The sequence below is a fragment of the Prionailurus bengalensis genome, chromosome B3 (assembly GCF_016509475.1).
Source record: "Prionailurus bengalensis isolate Pbe53 chromosome B3, Fcat_Pben_1.1_paternal_pri, whole genome shotgun sequence".
Taxonomy (NCBI): domain Eukaryota; kingdom Metazoa; phylum Chordata; class Mammalia; order Carnivora; family Felidae; genus Prionailurus; species Prionailurus bengalensis.
This window is the reverse complement of record NC_057355.1, coordinates 10,112,361-10,131,836: the sequence shown is the minus strand read 5'-3', so window position 1 is coordinate 10,131,836 and position 19,476 is coordinate 10,112,361. Positions and strand designations below refer to the sequence as shown.

At 43.3% G+C, this 19,476-nt stretch overlaps 1 protein-coding gene across 22 annotated transcripts in view; it reads left to right on the top strand.

The window, feature by feature from the left end:
• Positions 1-19,476, top strand: part of AKAP13 (A-kinase anchoring protein 13) — a 335,560-nt gene that overhangs the window by 78,197 nt on the left and 237,887 nt on the right. For all 22 annotated transcript variants that reach the window (XM_043554751.1, XM_043554750.1, XM_043554737.1 and 19 more), the window contains exon 2: positions 11,259-11,302. In XM_043554751.1, coding sequence (XP_043410686.1) covers positions 11,270-11,302 — 33 coding nt within the window. In that variant the 5' untranslated portion in view covers positions 11,259-11,269. The remainder of the gene's footprint in view (positions 1-11,258; positions 11,303-19,476) is intronic.

The following is a 19,476-nucleotide window of genomic DNA, read 5'->3' as shown; positions in this document are numbered from 1 at the left end:
AATAGCCATTTGGAGTTTTCTTCTCTGTAGATCTCTGCAAAGCAGCAGAAACGTTTTTGTGTTTTTTTTTTTTTTTTTTTTTTTTTGGTGCAGGAAACCACAAACCTATGTTAAACACCAAAAGGGAATTGAAATAACATGTGCTGTGTTCTCCCCAGAGGTGCCAACCATCACACGAGAGCCCACGTGTAGTGTTAAGCAGCTCTTTGCCCTCCCTTTGGCTTTGAGGTTTTCCAGTTAGACGATGCTGAATTCCTCCACTCTGGTCCCTGTTGCCTCTCTGGCCGATTAAGCAAATTGATACAGGCTGGATTTCTTAACACTTGGCAGGATCCCTACTACCTTTGATGAGCTACTAGGTGAACCTTCTGGGACCAGACTGACTTATCTTGGCTTTGATAGATTGGTTTTTGTTCTTAAAGCTATAGCTGCGGATCCTTTGCTGTCAAATGGTGCAGGAAAGCTGCTGATTGATTTCCGTCTCTGATGTTCATGTCAGGTACTTTAGTATTTGTTGGGTGCGCAGCACTGTGCTAGGTGCTGAGGCAGGAGCGTTGAGGAAGACATCTGCAGTGTGACAGAGTGGAATAAACAAAGTGAGCAGAAAAGGCAAGTATGGAAATGAAAGAAAGAAAATGAAAGAAAAAAGAAGTGACTTCTTGCTGACTGCTTGGGTTAGATTACCCACAATCGTCCTACAATCAGAACCAGCAAGGTGGGGAGGACATTATCGTGAGCAAAGCATGGGGACCGGGCCAAGCGCGGCGACGCTGCCAGAGCGTACAGGGCTGGATGGGGGTGTGGGGAACGAGTGCCAGCAGGGTCATCTGCACAGACGACTCACTGAACACTGTCAGGGTGGTGGGGGAGCCTGGATGGCCTCTGAGAGCTCACCGACAGTGAAGCACGTATTTCATAGAGGACCTCGTCTGCTGGGGTGTGCATCCCCTCCTGGACACCCTTTGTTTAGAAATTGGAATCAACACAGTGATGGGGGTGGTCCGCGGGGCCTGGCCGTTGCGTGTGATGCGAGGTCAGTGCCGCAGCTGCTCGTGTCATTCATACTAGACAGTAGGGACAGGAACTTCCTGAGTATGTCTGTGTTGCTTACTACTGTGTTCAACAGTTTACACACATCTTTTTCTTTAATTTTTTTTAATGTTTATTTATCTGTGAGAGACAGAGAGAGAGCATGAGCAGGGGAGGGGCAGAGAGAGAGAGAGAGGGAGACAAGAATCGGAAGCAGACTCCAGGCTCTAAGCTGTCAGCACAGAGCCCGATGCAGGGCTCGAACTCACAAACCATGAGATCATGATCTGAGCTGAAGTCGGACGCTTAACTGACTGAGCCACCCAGGCGCTCCCTACACACATCTTTTATTCTTACTTTACCCAGTTAACTAATGAAAATAAAGCTTGGCAGTTAAGTGACTTGTCTGGAAGTGCTGAAGTTCCAACTCAGATCCAAGTCTGTCTCCTCTGAATGCTATTGCAGTCGGATTTTTATCCTGACCTTCTTCTGTGAGGGGTTGTTAATGAATTCCTGAATGCTAGCAGGTTGTCTTCAGTTTCGTGGTCATCTCGTCCTTTAATATCGTCATTATTCATCAGAGTGGCTCATGGAGAATTCGTGTAAAATAAATATGATACTGGTTTATTTTTAATTTTTTTTTTAGCAGAGGAAATGTAGTGAGCTTCATCTCCCTGCTGGCACCTGCCGGCCCCAGGCTGCCCGTGTGTGTCTGTCACTGCGCCATCTGAGCTTGTGAACCCGGGGTGCAGGGCTCCACCTTTAAGCCCTGGAGGTTGGAAGCTCTAGAATCACTAAGAGGCGTTAAATGTCTCCCCAAAACTGTGATCACATTTTCTTTTGAATAAATAAAAATATTTGTTACTCTCTTGAGGCAGGGCAGATCGGATCTTGGCGCCCTCCGCTAGAACTCCCTAAAGAGGTCGGTGCCTCAAAGGAGCCTTTCTGAAGGGTTACTTACTGCTGTGGAGGCAGAGAGTGAGCTACAGAAGGAGAGTAGTATTTTAGGAAGGTTGAGTCAGAGGAGCTGGTGGAGCACGGAGAGATTTTCTCAAGGTGATAAGGCGCTGGCACTCAGGTCAGCAAGCTGAGGCAGGTGGACCCGCAGGGATTCCTGCTTGGGGAAGAAGGGTGAAATGGGCTGCTTCTGAGACCCTCTTATAATTGTAGAGCCTTGTGGCCGACTGGATTTGCCTAGGGTTTCGGATGCGGACTCCAGGGCCCGTGGAACTTGATCGGGAAGCCAGCCTTGGCTCGCTGCACCTCAGGGAAGCCACGGTGGGAGGCTGGCCTGGCCTCCCTGCCTGTGACCCACAACGCGCACTTGCTGGGTCTGGGTTTAGGCTCCATGATACAAACTTCTTCCAGTGCTACTTTTTGTGAATCTTTGAGCCTGCAGTTGTGAAAGAATAGACATTTGAGCTGCACTTAAAAAAAAGGGAGGGGCTGGGAAAAAGGTGTAGGTAGATTTGGTTGATGCCGTTGCCGTTATAAGGCTGTAAGGTCTTCAGGGTAGAGTGGTGTCATGGCGGCTTGTAAATTTTCTTCCGTCTCCCTTCCTTGGCTTCTGAGGCCGAACATCTTTGAGGCGTGTGGATTTACATGAGTGCCTCTCCTGCATCCTCTCCCTTCATCCCCTGCTTGTACTTCTCATCCCGATTGGTTCCCAGCAGCCCACTGTGCTGTCTTGTCCTATACGTGCTCCTCCTGGGTCCACTGGGTGAAACGTGCTTTGGGGTTGACCTCCTCCAGGAAACTGTCGGGGCTTCTTTTTTCCCTGACTCTTGTAACATTTTTATTATTGCCCTTGTAATACTCTAACATAATGATCCGCTTCCCTCTATAGGCCCCTTACTAAATTGGTAGGGGCCAATTTAGTATTAATTTATCTCTAAAGCTCAGCAACTCACTGTACATGGAGTATTTCAGGGGCTCAGAAATATCAGGAGATTATCTGCCATCATTGAGTCTTTTTGTGCCGGGCAGATATCATAAACATATGTGATGAAAGGGAGGCCCTAAGTACTGAAAAGTTACGGTGTTGTCTCCCGTATGAATTGCAAAGTAAACTCTGAGTAGAAGAAGTCAGCGTTCTCATTTTTAAATTAAATTTCTTTGGCGCGCCCGGGTAGCTCAGTTGGTTAAGCAACCAGCTTCAGCTCAGGTCATGATCTCGCTGTTCGTGGGTTCGAGCCCCGTGTCGGGCTCTGTGCTGACAGCTTGGAGCCTGGAGCCTGCTTCAGATTGTGTGTCTCCCTCTCTCTCTGCCTCTCCCCTGCTTGCCCTCTCTCTCAGAAAAGAAATCTCTCTCATTGTTTAATTATTTTGGTCAGAGTTCTGATTTTTTTTTTAATTCCACATTAATTACTTTGATTATTCGTGTGTGTATTTTTGTCCCGAGTTCAGGATCATTTTGCCTTTTGGATAATTCTGCACGGATAAATAATAAATGAGTGAGTGTGGGTGTTTGTGTTTTGATTGTTTTTGGTTTTTGTTTTATTTTTTTAATTTTTTTTTTAACGTTTATTTTTGAGACAGAGAGAGACAGAGCATGAATGGGGGAGGGTCAGAGAGAGGGAGACACAGAATCTGAAACAGGCTCCAGGCTCTGAGCTGTCAGCACAGAGCCCGACGCGGGGCTTGAACTCACAGACCGTGAGATCATGACCTGAGCCGAAGTCGCTCCTCAACTGACTGAGCCACCCAGGCACCCCTGGTTTTTGTTTTAATCTGCCGTGTCCTTTTGTTTCACTGTGAGTATTGCTGCACGTTGGACTCTTGATTCTTATCCTGTCCTCCCTGCCGGGGATCCCCTTTCCCCCACCCCCCAGCTGTGTGTGACCAGTGCTTGGCTTTTTTTCTTGGTGGTTTTTAGAGTACCGTGTCATGGGATAGTGGGACACAGAGGCCTAACTGTGCCACAAGAGAATCAGACACATGCTGTGGATCTCAACACCATTGCTTCCCAAAGCGTGGGCCATGATTCAGAAGCAGAAACATCACCAGGGACGGTCTCCTGATTTGGACTCATTGCTAGTGGAAGAGGATGTGGAGGCTTGGCGGGGAGGGCAGGGGCTGTGGGAGTGGGGGGGTGGCTAAGAATCTGTGTTCTCTAGCCCCCAACAGATGCTCATGTGCTCTAAGGTTTGAGAAACAGTGCTTGAGAAGCAAACTGCTCAATTATTAATTAATGCATCTTGAAAGAGACGAAGACAAATTAGGCTCCTGGAAGATTTCCTCAGTCCTTATTCAGGAAATCTATTTGGTGCCTGTAGTCGTTTATATATATATTTTGTAGAACTTGACATCCACAACAGGAAAAGCCTGTTCGCTCTTTGTACCCTGCTGTGTTCTTCTATTGTTTAGAATTCCCTGCTCCCACCCACAATGAGCGCGTAGCATGTTTACAGCCACCAGCCCAGACTCCTTAGGATTGAAGGAAAGAGTCTTCGGATCCTGTTATTTTCCTTGAAGAGCAGGGCACTGACTGTTTTAAAAGAATCCAGGGTGTGCACCGCCATTTCCATGTTAACCCTCACCCCCAATTTTTGTGGGTTTCGAAGGATTTACCGCAGCTGGGTTTTAGTGAATCTCCTGGCCATGGAGATTCATTTGAAGGCATATTCTGCCAGGGAAGTACCCTGCAGGTGTAAATCCTCTATTTGCACTTGTCAGAGACAGCTGCCCTCCTCCTTTTGGGGCTGAGGTTGGTTGTGGAGGTGGTTTGCGCATCTTTTCTTGTGGATTTGGAAGCTTCCCTGTTGTGAATGACAAAAACCATGTCTGTTGAAGTGGTAGGTTCAGCAGACCTGGACAGCTGGTCCTTAGGAAATGGCCCGAGATCAAGAAGCTAACAGATTCAGGGAGAGTTTGAAGGTTGCTGTAATTCCTGATGGCAGTGCTGGGCCTGTGATTTTTTTTTTTTTTTTTTTTATTCCCCACCTCCTTTTCAGGGACATTTCACTAAGAGTGGAGCACCTGTTAAAGGGTTCCCTAGTATAATGTATGGATATGGCTAAAGAATAATGAGTATGATTTATATTTACATACCTATAGGTGCAGGCTTTCTTATTTTAATTGCTTTTTTTTCATCTCTAGGGATCTTTAGTAAAGATTGTAGATGTCTTCAGTTTGCACATTTAGGAAAAATGTCTTTTTACTTATTTCCAGTTGAGTTGTGATTCATTGAATGACAGGGGACTTAAAACAGATGAGCTGTGTATAATGTCTTCTTCCTGATTATAAAAGTGGTATCTGTTCGTTGTCTGAATAGTTACAATTACGAAACATAATTTAGGAATGAAAATTTCCTGTTAATTCCCAGAAATATGTGCATTTAACATTTTGTTATTCCTCCAGATTGCTTTCTGGGGTTATTTTGTTGTATCTTAGAATTGTGATTTACCCACCAGTGTATTTTTAGACAGATGTATCTCTGTATACCTGATGCCTTTTATTTTGACCATTGACAGTTACCCAAGTATTTTCCTTGGTAGTCTCCACTGAGACCCAGAAACTGCAGAAAGATCTGTACCTGGCAGTGCATTTAAGCACTTCACTTAGATTCTCTTTTAATTCTTCCACCAACTTCATATTGTAGGCAGGAATTCTTAAACTCTCAGTGCACATGGAGAGACTGGGGTTAGACAAGGTCCAGTGACTTGCTCAAGGTCATACAGTTACTCAGTAGAGAATTTGGGATGCCTGCCCATGTAATTTGATTGCTGGTCTAGAGGATATTGCACAGCACCCTATGACTTTACTGAGAAGTCTTTTTTAGCTGAAAATATCTTTGAGACATAGAGAGCTGTTAAATGGGGGCACCCTGCTTCTTTGGCATATTAAGAGGTATTTTGTTAGATTTTGTTCAGGAGTTGGCACCCTATGGCACACTAGCGGAATCTAGTCCGCTGCCTCTTTTTTTTTTTTTTTTTAATTTTTTAAAATGTTTATTTTATTTTTGAGAGAGAGAGAGAGACAGAGCGCTAGTATGGGAGGGGCAGAGAGAGAGGGAGACACAGAATATGAAGCAGGCTCCAGGCTCTGAGCTGTCAGCACAGAGCCCAACGTGGGGCTCGAACTCATGAGATCATGACCTGAGCCGAAGTTGGACACTCAACTGACTGAGCCAACCATGCGCCCCTAGTTGCTGCCTCTTTTTATAAATAGAGTTTTATTGGAACATGGCCACACCCGTTCATTTACATATTGTACTGGAGACCATATGACCTGCAAAGCCTGAAATCTTTTTTTTATTTAATATATAATTTATTGTCACGTTAGCTAACATACAGAGTATATGGCTTCAGGGGTAACTTTCCATGATTCCTCACTTACATATAACATACCCAGTGCTCATCCCAAGTGCCCTCCTCAGTGCCCATCCCCCATTTCCCCTCCCCCCCATCAACCCTCAGTTTGTTCTCTGTATTTAAGAGTCTAATCTTATGGTTTGGTTCCCTCCCAGTTTGTAACTATGTTTTTTTTCCTTCCCTTTCCCCATGGTCTTCTGTTAAGTTTCTCAGATTCCACATGTGAGTAAGAACATATGATATCTGTCTTTCTCTGACCAGCAATAGCACACTAGGAATTTATCCAAAGGATACAGAAGTGCTGATTTATAGGGGCACATGTACCCAATGTTTATAGCAGCACTATCAACAATAGCCAAAGTATGGAAAGAGCCCAAATGTCCATCAACTGATGAATGGATATAAAAGATGTGGTTTATATACACAATGGAATATTACTTGATGATGAAAAAGAATGAAATCTTGCCATTTGCAACAACGTGGATGGAACTGGAGGGTGTTAGACTAAGTGAAATAAGTCAGTCAAAGCCTGAAATCTTTACCATCTAGCCCTTTACAGAAAATGTGTGCCTATTATTAAAGTGTGTACTGTTTCTGTAGCTTCTAGAGTTTTACATTCATTTGTTCAGGCACAGTAATCTATGGAAGTGCTTTCTGTCCCTCACTATACCCGCCCCTCCCAAACCAGTCAAACAGCCGTCTCACTTTATACCTGAGTTTCCATGTGATCCTTTATGGAGACAGAGTTTCTTCATAATCCTTTGCAGGTAGTGTGAGTTGCAAAAAATTCCAAAACTTTTGCCACTGTTAACCTGTTGTAAGCACTGCATATCCAACACTGGTCCGTTCTAACAATGGTTTGTGCCCCTAGCTCTTTGTGAGGAAAAGGCTGATGGTGGTTTGTTCTAAAGTGCAGGAGGAGGAGGCCGTAGGCCCAGACTGTGCTGGTTTATCCAGCGCCCTGAGAGCTGCAGGGCTGCAGGAGAGCTAGCTGCAGGATTATAGGAGAGCTGCAGGGCTGTAGGAGAGCTGGACCCGTCATTGAGACCGTTCTGTTCAGATTGGACAGATCTTGTTTTGGCATAAAGTGAATGTGTCACTTTTCTACAACAGCAAATTGATTCCATTTGTTTTCTGTCAGCATTTGGAAATAACATGGAAAATGGGAGAACGAGAATACTTCCTTACCTGGTTTCTGTTTCTCACCCTCCCGCCCCGGAAGTATGACCCTGAATTTTTGCTGGCTGCTGCGGAGTGGGAGATTTGGAGAACATGCTTGACATCACATCCTACTGAAGTGTCTGAATTTTGCTCTTTTCATTTCATTGCCTTTCTCACGGCACGCAGCCTTCCTTTATGGCCCCCCTATGCCTGTCTCGTGTGGTACTTGTGTTACACGAAAGCAGCCAGGGAAATGTGGACTCGGTCAAAGACATTTCACTGGTTACTGAGTAGGAAGGAAATTGTAGGGTTTTCCCTCTTAAAATTCCTTGATGAAATCATTGAAGGAAGTAGTACACCTCTTTAATTTTCCTTTGGGGAAGGCTCGATCAAAGATCCCATCGACAGAGCAAAGACTTTCAGTTGGCCTTAGAGAATAAATTTGGGTTTTAAGTGTGTTCACTCTGATCCAGAGACTGCCTTCCTGCAGTGTGCTCCGTCTTTTAGAACACGATTCTCACTCCAGTAAAGTAAGCTTATAAATGTGTAGAGTAAGTTGTGCGTTATAGATAACAAGTTTTCTGATGGTTAAGCATTGGAACTCTCATTTCTCAGTTTTGGGGCCAACTTGAGAGTTGGGAACACCTTCCACCTGTTACCTCTATTACCTGCTTTTGTAATCTCTTTTCTTTTTTTTTTTTTAAATTTATTTTTGAGAGAGAGAGAGAGAGAGAGAGAGAGAATGGGGGAGGGGCAGAGGGAGAGGGAGACACAGACTCCGAAGCAGGCTCCAGGCTCTGAGCTGTCAGCACAGAGCCCAATGCGGGGCTCCAACTCATGGACTGCGAGATCATGACCTGCCCGTGGATGTCGGACGTTTAACCGACTGAGCCACCCAGGTGTCCCTCTTAATCTCTTTTCACTTTTGGGGGGTGAATGTCACCTCAGAGAGGCCTTCCCTCAGTACCATATTTACAACAGGATCCCCTCATTTCCTGTTCCCTCTTCTCTTTATTTTTCTCCATGGAACTTACCACTATTTGAAAACCATTTATTTTAATATTGTATTTACCTGTGTTACTCCTAGAATAAGCTCTATGAAGGTTGGGAGTTTTGTCTTTATTCCTTCTGTACCCTTTGTGCCTTGGGGAGTACCATGCCTGGCACCTTATAGATGCACAGTGACAGTTAAAGTAACAAAGTCAAGGGGAGTCTATAGTGTGTGGATTGGGGGCTAGACGAGGGGGGGGGAGTGGGGGTGGGCAGGGGAGGATGAGTCAGTTTGTAGATTGAGGTCATTCAGGAGATCCTATCCTGATAAGGGGGAAAAGCACATGTATGGGCATCAGATGGGGTTTGAATTTAGGCTCATTCACTTCAAGTTGGCAATAAATAATTTAACATTGAAAGAGTCAATTCTTTTTCACCAGTGAAACAGGGAAAAATAATGTCTTTTTATGGGGATTAAATGTAATACTGAATTTATATGCAGTTCACTTATAGAGCTGTCTAGCGCTATAAATATTAGTCCTGCCTTTCCTCTTGTGTGTCAGCACTGAAGAAGCTTAAAGCAATCTGAATTTACAAATCTGTTGCCTCTGGGGTCATTGCCTTGATGACTTTTGACAGATTTATTCTTTCAACAGCCTCTGTTGCCAGCATAACAATGGCCTGTCCCTTTGACCAGTGTCAGGGACAGACACTTTGTCATTCCTCCTTAATCCTCATATCAGAACAACTTGTATGGGTTCTGACGAGTTCATAATACCCACCAGTTGAGGTGGCATCAGCCTTTCCTTGGAACCATGTGGGTTCCCCCAGCTCCTCCCCCTGAGTGCAGTGGGGCCGCTCAGATAGCTTGATGTTTGTGGTCTCTTCAAACGTAGTTGCCCGAAGTTTCTTGGCAGATGGACAAACATCAGAGGGCCCTAAGTCGCTAGCGTGTCTCCCTCGATGTCTCCAGATGTTGCAGATTACCCGAGTGTGAATTCTGTTTCAGTTTCCGTAGATACTTCTTGACAGGAACATGTCACAAGTTAGGTAAGGCAAATCGGTTTATAAAGTTATAGGTTCTTTCAATCCTCTGTCCCAGGCAAGTCTGGGCAAGGACCCGGAAAGCTGATTAAAAGGCTCGTGAGCACAGGAAACTTTATTTTAAATTAAATGGATAGTTAATGCATTGAGAAAAGTACTCAAATGCTTCAGTCTTTCTTTTCCATCCATGCTTGCTATTTGAATTTGATGGGCTGGAAATCTACCTTATTTTTCGACTGAACGAGTTAATTATTGCTACATTTCTCAAGCTTGGTTTTTCGCTGTGGATTTTTGCAGGTGATTTTTAGCACCTATGGGTACAAAATTATTAAATGAAGACAGGAAGGGAAGAGTGCCTTGAGCCAGGTGTCTTACAGCCTGGGGAGCGGACCAGAGAAAGAACAGGGATGGATGTGAAGGCGGTCATTGTGGCGGAGCCCCTGGGCTGTCTTCAGAACATGCTGAAAAGCCTATGGCTTGCAAGTGGTTTGGAGATGATTGGGTTTAGGAGCCTGATTACAGTTTTGGTTTTTGTTCTTTTTCCCCTAAGTATGTGTTAACTGCTTTTTGGGTGAGCCTTCATCTTGGGCATACACAGCCTGGCCAAACTGGTAGATCTGTGAGGATTTTAATATTAAGAGGAATCTGTTATGTAAGTTATGTGTGGTGGCTAGGGCATTCATTGCTCTTTCTTCCAAACATTTAGTCATTGATAACCTGCCGTCGTTTATGCTGTTTGGGTTTCAGTTCACTGTTAGTGAGGTTTTTGTAATCTGGTAGAACACAAAGAATGTGATTTCACCTATATTTTTGCACGTGTGAATGACATTTCTATACTGTTGTTTACATCACTGGTTAGTTAGTACGTGCCCCTTAATTTAATTCATTTAACCTGCTAAGAGTAAGAAACTTCCTTAGATCGAATTATAATAAAGTCCCTTGGGTCGGCCTCTCTCCGACTTCTTTGAGGACAGGATCAGTTTATACTCAAATTCAGGGTGTTTGGCAAAGGGCCTGCTGTCCTGAAGTCCGTGATTCTGGACTATGATATTTTAGCATGAACTCCTGGTCAAATCACCAAGTTAAACTTTCGAGAGTATGCTTTTCTTGATATTTGGGAAATGTATTAACCAGCCTGGAAGTCTTCTTCAAAATTCTTCCTAAGATTTTTGTGTGAATTCATTTAGTGAAGATAACATCAGGGAATCTGGCTGTTAATTTTGAGGAGGGTAAGAACTTGTAGTTTGTGGAGGCCAGCCTCTCCTCCTTTCTCCAAGGGCGGAGAGGAGGAGAGCTCTCTGGACCTCTGCTGTCTCTCCCCCCATGTTCCCTGGTGACTGGAAGAGACTCTGGCCAAGCGACACTTTGTGAAGTTTGGGGGATTATGTAAAAGTGTAACTGACCATACGCTGTTTTTGCTTTGGTAACTGCATTCAATATCCTGTTGTTGAAAATTCTCCCAGGACAGTGAAGGCTTTTGTCTTTGATTTTCAATCAAAGTCTTTCTCCCCAGTTAAAGAGATTGACTCTGGGCTACAAGACGTTTTGCGGTCCTTGACCTTCTGACCTTCCCACACCTCTAAGGAAAGCTGGGCATCCCATCATCTCAGACTTTTGATTGTGGTCATAGAGCCATACTCGACACCTAGCATTTGTGGCTTTTATACTGCTGATCGTAACTTTTAATTCTATTCTCATTTATTTTTCCCTTTTCCGTTTCAGTGTCCTGGGTCATGAAACTTAATCCACAGCAAGCTCCGTTATATGTGAGTAGATCGCGAGATTTCTTGTCATTTTGCACTCATCCATGGTTTCTACTTGTTATAAGAAAACTCAAAACTGCTGTCATGTGATGATCCCAGGAATTTTTAGCCATCTATCCAAGTAGTGTACTTCAGAAAGTGAATTTGATTTGGTGAACACTAAATGACTTGCATGAATGGCACTGAGCTGGCAGATAATACCTGTAAGATGTGAGGTAAACTGGTCAGGTGCAAGATGCGCTTATCACACAACTGCATTGCCCTGCGGAACGATACGGGGGCTCTTATTTTCCCGGTCAGCACATTTCTGTAAAAGTGTTGTGGAGGTCTTCCTACGGCCATGGAGAGTTACCCTGCGTTGCACCTAGGTGGCGCTCTGTCATTGGCAAGCGTGCCGTTTACATTAGGGCTCTGGGTGAAAGCTGATCTGCTCTCTTCCCAAAGTGAGGGAGCTGGCAGATGACATGGATAAATCAATGAATCAAGGCTGGAAAGGTAGAGTATAGGTGACTCTCTCTCTCTCTCTGTCTCTGTCTCTCTCTTTTTTTTTTTAATGTTTTTATTTACTTTTGAGACAGAGAGAGACAGAGCATGAGCAGGGGAGGGGCAGAGAGAGAGGGAGACAGAATCTGAAGCAGGTTCCAGGCTCCCAGCTGTCAGCACAGAGCCTGTCGTGGGGCTCAAACTCACAGACCGTGAGATCATGACCTGAGCCGAAGTCGGAAGCCCAGCCGACTGAGCCACCCAGGCGCCCCTCTTTTTTTTTTTTTTTTTTTTTAATTATTGTGAGAGTGCATTAGCTGAATGGGGGTGGTGAGGAGTCCCTTTAGAGGTATGGACAGTTCAAGCTGTCAGAAGTCGGTGGATAGGTTGGTATAGTCTGGAAAGAGTGAGGAAAATTTCTTTGATGGGACACATCCTTAAAGACGAAGAAGCATTTGGTTGGGTGAAAAGTCCTCAGAATTCATTCAAGATCTAAGGCAGATAGGTGGTAGAGGGGTGAGCAGGGCATTCAGTGAGTGGTGGGAGGTGAGCAGGGGAAAGCCTAGCCCAGCTGAACTTGTGTGAGGGGTAGGGAGGCGAGTCTAAAAAGGTGACTGAAGATCAGTCGTGAAGGCAAAGACGTGGAGACCACTCAGGAACCTTCGATGGTGTTTATTTGAAATCTGCTGTTCATTTTATGATTTGTTTATTTTAAATCATGCTGTGTTACTAATAGTCCTATACCTTTCTAGGATAGAACATTCCTGGGATCACTCTTCTGCATAGATGCTTTTTCTGTTAAATGTAACAAATAAAAATATATGCATTTCTTAGAAGATATTTTATGTATTTATTTTCTTTCCAGACTTCTTGAAAATTTATTATGTTCAACAGTGGGTTTGCACATGAACGGAGTACTTGGACTTTTAAAAACAGCTTTTATTGAGATATAATTCACACCCCATAAAACTCACACATTTAAAGTATACGATTCGGTGGTTTTTAGTATATTCACAGTTGTGTAATCGTAACTGCCATCTACCTTAAGAATATTTTCATCAGCCCAGAAAGAAACACCATGCCTATTAGTAGTTACTCACCATTCCCTGACTTTCTAGCCCTTGGCAACACCTTATCTGCTTTCTGTCTTTATGGATTTACTTATTATTTCAGAAATGTCATGTAAATGGAATCCTACAACACGTGGTCTTTTGTGACTGGCTTCTTCCATGTAGCAGAGTGTATTTAAGGTACACGTTAGAGCAAGTGTCAGTACTTTGTTCCTTTCTATTGATGAATTATACTCTGTTGTATGGGTATCCCACATCTAATTTATCCATTCATCGGTTGATGGGCATTTGGCTTGTTTCCACTTTTTGAATATTATAAATAATGATGCTGTCAGCAGCAGTTTTCGGTAGGCTTATGTTTTCATTTTTGTTGGGTGTGTACTTAAGAGTATATTTGCTTGTTGGGGCGCATGGCTGGCTTAGTCGGTGGAGCGTGTGACTTGATCTCAGGGTTGTGAGTTCAAGTCTCAAGTTGGATGTAGAGGTTACTTAAAAATAAAACCTTAGGGGCACCTGGGTGGCGCAGTCGGTTAAGCGTCCGACTTCAGCCAGGTCACGATCTCGCAGTCCGTGAGTTCGAGCCCCGCGTCGGGCTCTGGGCTGATGGCTCGGAGCCTGGAGCCTGTTTCCGATTCTGTGTCTCCCTCTCTCTCTGCCCCTCCCCCGTTCATGCTCTGTCTCTCTCTGTCCCAAAAATAAATAAACGTTGAAAAAAAAATTAAAAAAAAAAAATAAAACCTTAAAAAAAAAAAAGTACACTTGCTTGCTTACATGGTAACTCTCTGTTTAACATTTTGAGGAATTGCCACACTGTTTCCACGGTACCTGCACATTTTCAGATCTCACCATCCATGTTGAGAGTCTTGGTGCCTCCACATTCTTGAAACACTTGCTGTTAATCTGACTTTGGATTGTTGTCATCCTGGTGGGGGTGAAATGGAAACTCATTGTGATTTTGATTTGCATTTCCCTAATGGCTGATGATTGTGAGCATCTTGTCAGGTGCTGTTGGACATTTATGTATCTTTGAAGAAATGCCTATTCAGATTCCTGGCTTATTTAAACAATTTTTTTTAAATTGAGTTTTAAGAGTTCTTTATATATTCTGGATCCCATATCAGATATATGATTTGCAAAAACTTTCTCCCATTGTAAGGTTATCATTTCATTTTGTTGCACAAAACTTCTTAATTCTGATGATGTCCAACCTACCTATCATTTCCTTTACCACTTGTGCTTTTGTTATCATATCTCAGAAGGCTTTATGTAACTCAGGGTCACAAAAAATGGCCTCCTGTGCTTTCCTCCAGGGGTTTTACACTTTAAGTCCTTGCATTTAAGTGTATGGCTCCAGAGTACATTTTTTTTTTTTTTTGTATGCTGTAAGGAAGCCTCCAAATTTCATTTTATGACATGTAGACATCTGGCTGTCCCAGCACCATTTGTTGAAAAGTCTTCTTTCCACCTCGGATTTTCTTGGGCACGCTTGTTAAAAATTAATCATAAATGTAAGGAATTATTTCTGGACTGTTAATTCTCTTCTATTTTAGGTCATCTTTAATTTCTTTTAACAACGATTTATTGTTTTCAGTGTACAAACTTTGTACCTTTGTGAAATGTGTTTGTAAGTATTTTAATTCTTTTTGATGCTATTATAAATGATATTGTTTTCTCATTTCATTTTCAGATTGTTCACTGCTAGTATATAGAAATACAGTTGATATTTGTGTATTGACCTTACAACCTACAGCCTCTCTGAACTTGTTTATTGGTTAATAGTTTTTTAGTGGATCCCTGAGATTTTTCTGCATGCAGATGATGTCATCTGAAAATACAGATTAGTTTTTTGCTTTCTAATCTGAATGCCTTCTGGTTTTCTTGCCTAATTGCCCTGAGTAGGAATTTCCAGTAAAGTGTTGAGTAGAACTTGTGAGAGCAGACATCCTGGTTTTGTTTCTGATCTTAAAGAACGGGAAAGTATTCTGACCTTCAGCATTGATCAGGTATGATGTTCTTAGTTGTGGGCTTTTCGTAGGTGCCTTTATCAAGTTGACAGAGTTCCCTTCGGTTCCTAGTTTGATTATTTTGTCATGAAAAAGCATTGGATTTTGTTGAATGTGTTTTTCTGTGTCTGTGAGATGATCATGTGGGGTTTTTTTTTCTTTCATTTCATTAGTGTAGTGTATTAGATTGATTGGTTTTGAATGTTAAGCCAACTTTGCATTCCTGGGAGAAGTCTCATTTTGTTGTGGTATATAATCCTTCTCCTTTGTTGCTGGATTTGATCTGCTCATGTTTTGTTGAGGAATTTTGTGTCTTGTACGTAAAAGATACAGTCTCTAGTTTTCTCCTGGTGTCCTTGTCTGGTTTCAGTCACTGCAGATTTTTGATTAGGTGGCTGACATTACTCAGTAGTTGTGGTAGGCAGAAGAACGGTTCCCTCATGTGTCCATGACTTAATCTTCAGAATCTGTGAATGTTTATTTTACATGGCAAAAGAGACTTCACAGGTTTGATTAAGTTCAGGATCCTGAGATGCGAGCTTCTCCTGAATTATCTGGAGAATTATCCTGAATTATCTGGAGCCCAGTGTAAACACAAGGGTCCTTATAAGTGAGAGAGGAGAATCATGAGTCGGAGAGATTTGCAGATGGCACACTGCTGGGTTTGAAGGAGGGAAAGGGCCATGAGCCGGGGAGGGCAGCCTCTGGAAATTGGAAAAAGCAAGGGAGCGGTTTTTTCTCGGAGCTTGCTCAGTGAACACAGCCCCGTGACATCTTTATTTTAGCCCAATGAAAGTTGTTTCAGACTTCTGAGCTCCAGACCTGTAAGATAATAAATCTGTGTTGTTGTAAGCCTCAGAGTTTGAGGTTATTTGTTTTAACAGCAATAGGAAATGAACCCAGTGGTAGTTTGGAAAAATTAATTGGCGGTAGAGTGAAGGATAATTTAGGGAGAGAGTAGCTGCAACAAGATCAGTTAGGGGGCGCCCAGGTGGCTCTTGGTTTCGGCTCAGGTCATGATCTCGTGGCTTGTGAGATCGAGCTCCACATGGGGCTCTGTGCTCACAGTGCAGAGCCTGCTTGGGATTCTCTCTCCCTCTCTCTCTCTGCCCCTCCCTCGTGTGCATGCGCGTGCTCTCTCTCTCAAAAAATAAATAAACTGATAAAAAAAGAGATCGGTTAGAAGTTTTCTGATCTTTGCCATCATGGAATCTAAGAACTTTAGAATTACTAAGGAATCCAAGAACTTTAGAATTACTAAGGATTGCAGGTACTATATGTGCTTCAGCCTCACTGTTGTAGAGTCAGGACATGAGTTCTGAAGATGAGCTGATGAGGTGGTGCAGCTAATCAGTGGTAAAATTGTGATTCAAATCTGTATTTTGGGGCTTAGTAATAGAAACCACTGTAAAGCTTGCTAAGCTTAAAGCTGTGTTCTATTGGGAAAGCAAGGCTCTTTAGAAATCAGTTCTGGGGAATATTCTTCATAAAGCAAGTTCTTTGTATATGATTATGTGCTTAGTTGGGCAGATCCTCCCGAAGAATATTTTGAACTTCACATTTCAAGTATGTCTGTTAGCAAGAATACCTTGGGGCAGTTTGTTACCCGTTTTTTAAAAGGAGAGTGACAGTGTATAGTTGGTTTTCCGTGAACTGAGTCAGGTTATGGGGATCTTGGCCATTCTGTTAAAGAGAAGGAACTGTTACGTGACCGTCCTTTGGAGGTCAGTTCTCTGTACCTAGAGAAGGAGAGAAACAAAAGAACAGAACGAGTATGTTCAAGTTTTTCTTTGAGTTTACATTTGGGATCTGCCAGGGGTATGTATCATCAGCAGAAGAGAGAAAACTGCTCATAAATAAGAAAAAAACACTGGATCCTGAGAAGAACTTTTATCCATAAATGAAGCAAAATTAGCTGGATTCCAAATAAATATTTTTATCACTCTTTGCATAAAGATGTGTCCAGAATGAGTTGTAGTAGTTACAAATGTAAGAAAGTTCACAGCCTGTACAGGTGGTAGGGCTGGTGAATGTTTGCATGAAGCTGTTTATTTTTTAAAACATTTTTTAAAAAAATTAAAAATCTTTTATTTATTTTTAAGAGAGACACAGAGAGTGCGAGTGGGGGAGGAACAGAGAGAGAAGGAGACACAGAATCTAAAGCAGGCTCCAGGCTCTGAGCTGTCGGCTCCAAGCGGGGATTGGACGCATGAACGATGTGTGTATATATGTGTGTGTGTGTGTGTGTGTGTGTGTGTGTGTGTGCATATATATATATATATATATATATATATATATATATATATATTTTAATGGTTCTTTAGTTGTTTTGAGAGAGAACACACACACCAGTGGGGGAGAGGGAGAGAGAGAATCCCAAGCAAGCATCGCAGAGCTCGATGCGGGGCTCGATCCCACGACCTGTGAGATCATGACCTGCACTGAAATCCAAAGTTGGATGCTTAACGGACTGAGCCACCCAGGTGTGCCTGCAGGAAGCTGCTCACAGACTTATTTTTGTTGAAATGGGCACAGTGGAATGTGAAGACAGCGACCTGAAACTCGGGAGACCAGGTGTTTGATGTGACCACGTCTGGGTTTTCTGGTCCGTCAGCCACGCGATTCCACTCGCGCCACTCGGCCTCCACAAGGGCGTCGGTTGTTGCCAGAGGAATGTCTAAGGATTGAAGAGGTGCAGACTTTGACAGGTTGAGGAATATCCTTCTAGCTGATGAGGGCCTAGAAGGTTCGGTGGGGGTGAAACAGAGACCTTGTCAAATGCAAGACATATTTTCAAAGAAGCATCAGGACCAAATTATGTGGCGAGTGAGAGACCATGGTGGTTGATTGAGAATTAGAACATGAGTGACAGCCGATGCCTTTGCCAGATGCGGGAAGGAAAGGGGCCCTGAGCTTGTCCTCTGGACATGTTGAAGGGCGTTTTGTTGACCACCAGCCATGTGGGCATGGAACTGGGAATTCACTCTTTCATTCGGGTGCCTGCGCTGTTCCAGGCTCTCTTCTGGCTGCTGCAGATTCAGCCATGAACAAAACACCAAAGTCCCTGCTCTCAGGGAGCTTACGAGTCGTAAACAGGAAGAAAGCTTTACAAAAATAAACACAACAAGGAGGTGTGCCAGTGCCCGACGAGGGGCTGTTTTAGTTTGCGTGGTCAGGGAAGGCCTGTGAGGGATGTGCCACTATGAGCTGAGACCCGACTGACCGGAAGAGCCAGCCATGCGGAGATGTTGGCACAGCGTTCGGGCCGGGGGAACAGGTGTAGGGCTCTGAAGTGAAGGCCGGCTCGATCAGTTGGAGGAACAGAAAGGACAGGGGCGGAGGCTCAGAACAAAGGAGGCGTGGGCACAATCTTTCCTTCTGGGGGAGGAGAGGAGGGAAAATCCTGGTGGGGGATTTCACGCACACAGGCCATGTCCCCGGGCCCTCCTGTCTCCACACCTGCTTCCCGTCCCAGCTCAGCACCCATCTCCGGGCGTGCTCTGAAGGCTGTAGCACTTTCCGTGGCTTGGGCAGTTTAAACACAGTATCTTGGAAACAGTTTGAACACGTTGTACTCATTTAAGATCCATGTTTTCCATGTAAATTGGATATTCTTGAGTTGAACTTTTTTTTTCTTTTTTTAAGCAGATTTGGCTTTCACTTATCAGAGGAGAGTGTAATAAAAAATGTGCTTGTTTTTCATATTCTTTCATGGCTGAATTGCTTCTTGGGAGAGAAAAAGCAACATATTTCCAAATTATTTGTTACTGTCAGTCCATTTGAGAACCTAAGTAAAGGAGGTATGATACCTTTCTCTTCGTGGTTTCCCCGGAATACTTTAGAAACAAGAGCTCTGTTAGCAGAGTCCTTCTAGTTGACAAAGCACATTTGCATATGTTATGGCATTTGCTTCTCACAGCAACCTTGTGAGGGTAGAGGAAGCTACATTGTGACCCTGTCACACTAAGGAAGCAGAAACTCAAGATGGCTCATTTAGCGGATGCAAAAGGTAGGGCTTCACCCAGAAATTGTGGTTCTCAAACCCATTTTCTTCTTTTTGTAGACCAAGCTGTCTTACACAGTTGTTCCAGAAGACACAAACGTCACAGCACTTAATATGTACAAGTCAAGGCCTTTTTTCTTATAAGTAACCCAGATTTAACCTTCCATTTCATGTGTTTAAAAAAAAATTTTTTTTAAATCTTTTATTTAAGTTTAGATTTACAGAAAGGTTACAAGAATACTTTGTCTCTATTCATCCCTTACTAATAAATGTTTAGTTCCATTTGCTTATCATTCTATTACATATTTTTTGAATTGTCTGAAAGTTGCAGACATGCTACCCTATTCCCCCTAAATATTTCAGCATATATTTCCTAAGAACTAGGACATTCTCTTTCATAACCACAGTACAATTAACAAAAACAGGAATTGTAACACTGATGTAATACTCTTATGTAATGTAAGTTCATATCCAAATGTCTCCAGTTATCCCAATAATGTCCTTTATAGCATCCTCCTCCTGTCCCCTCCCTCCCCTCTCCTCCCCTTCCCAGTTCAGGATTTAATCCAGGATTACACATTGTATTTATGTCTCTTTAGTCTCTTAGTCAGGAGGAGG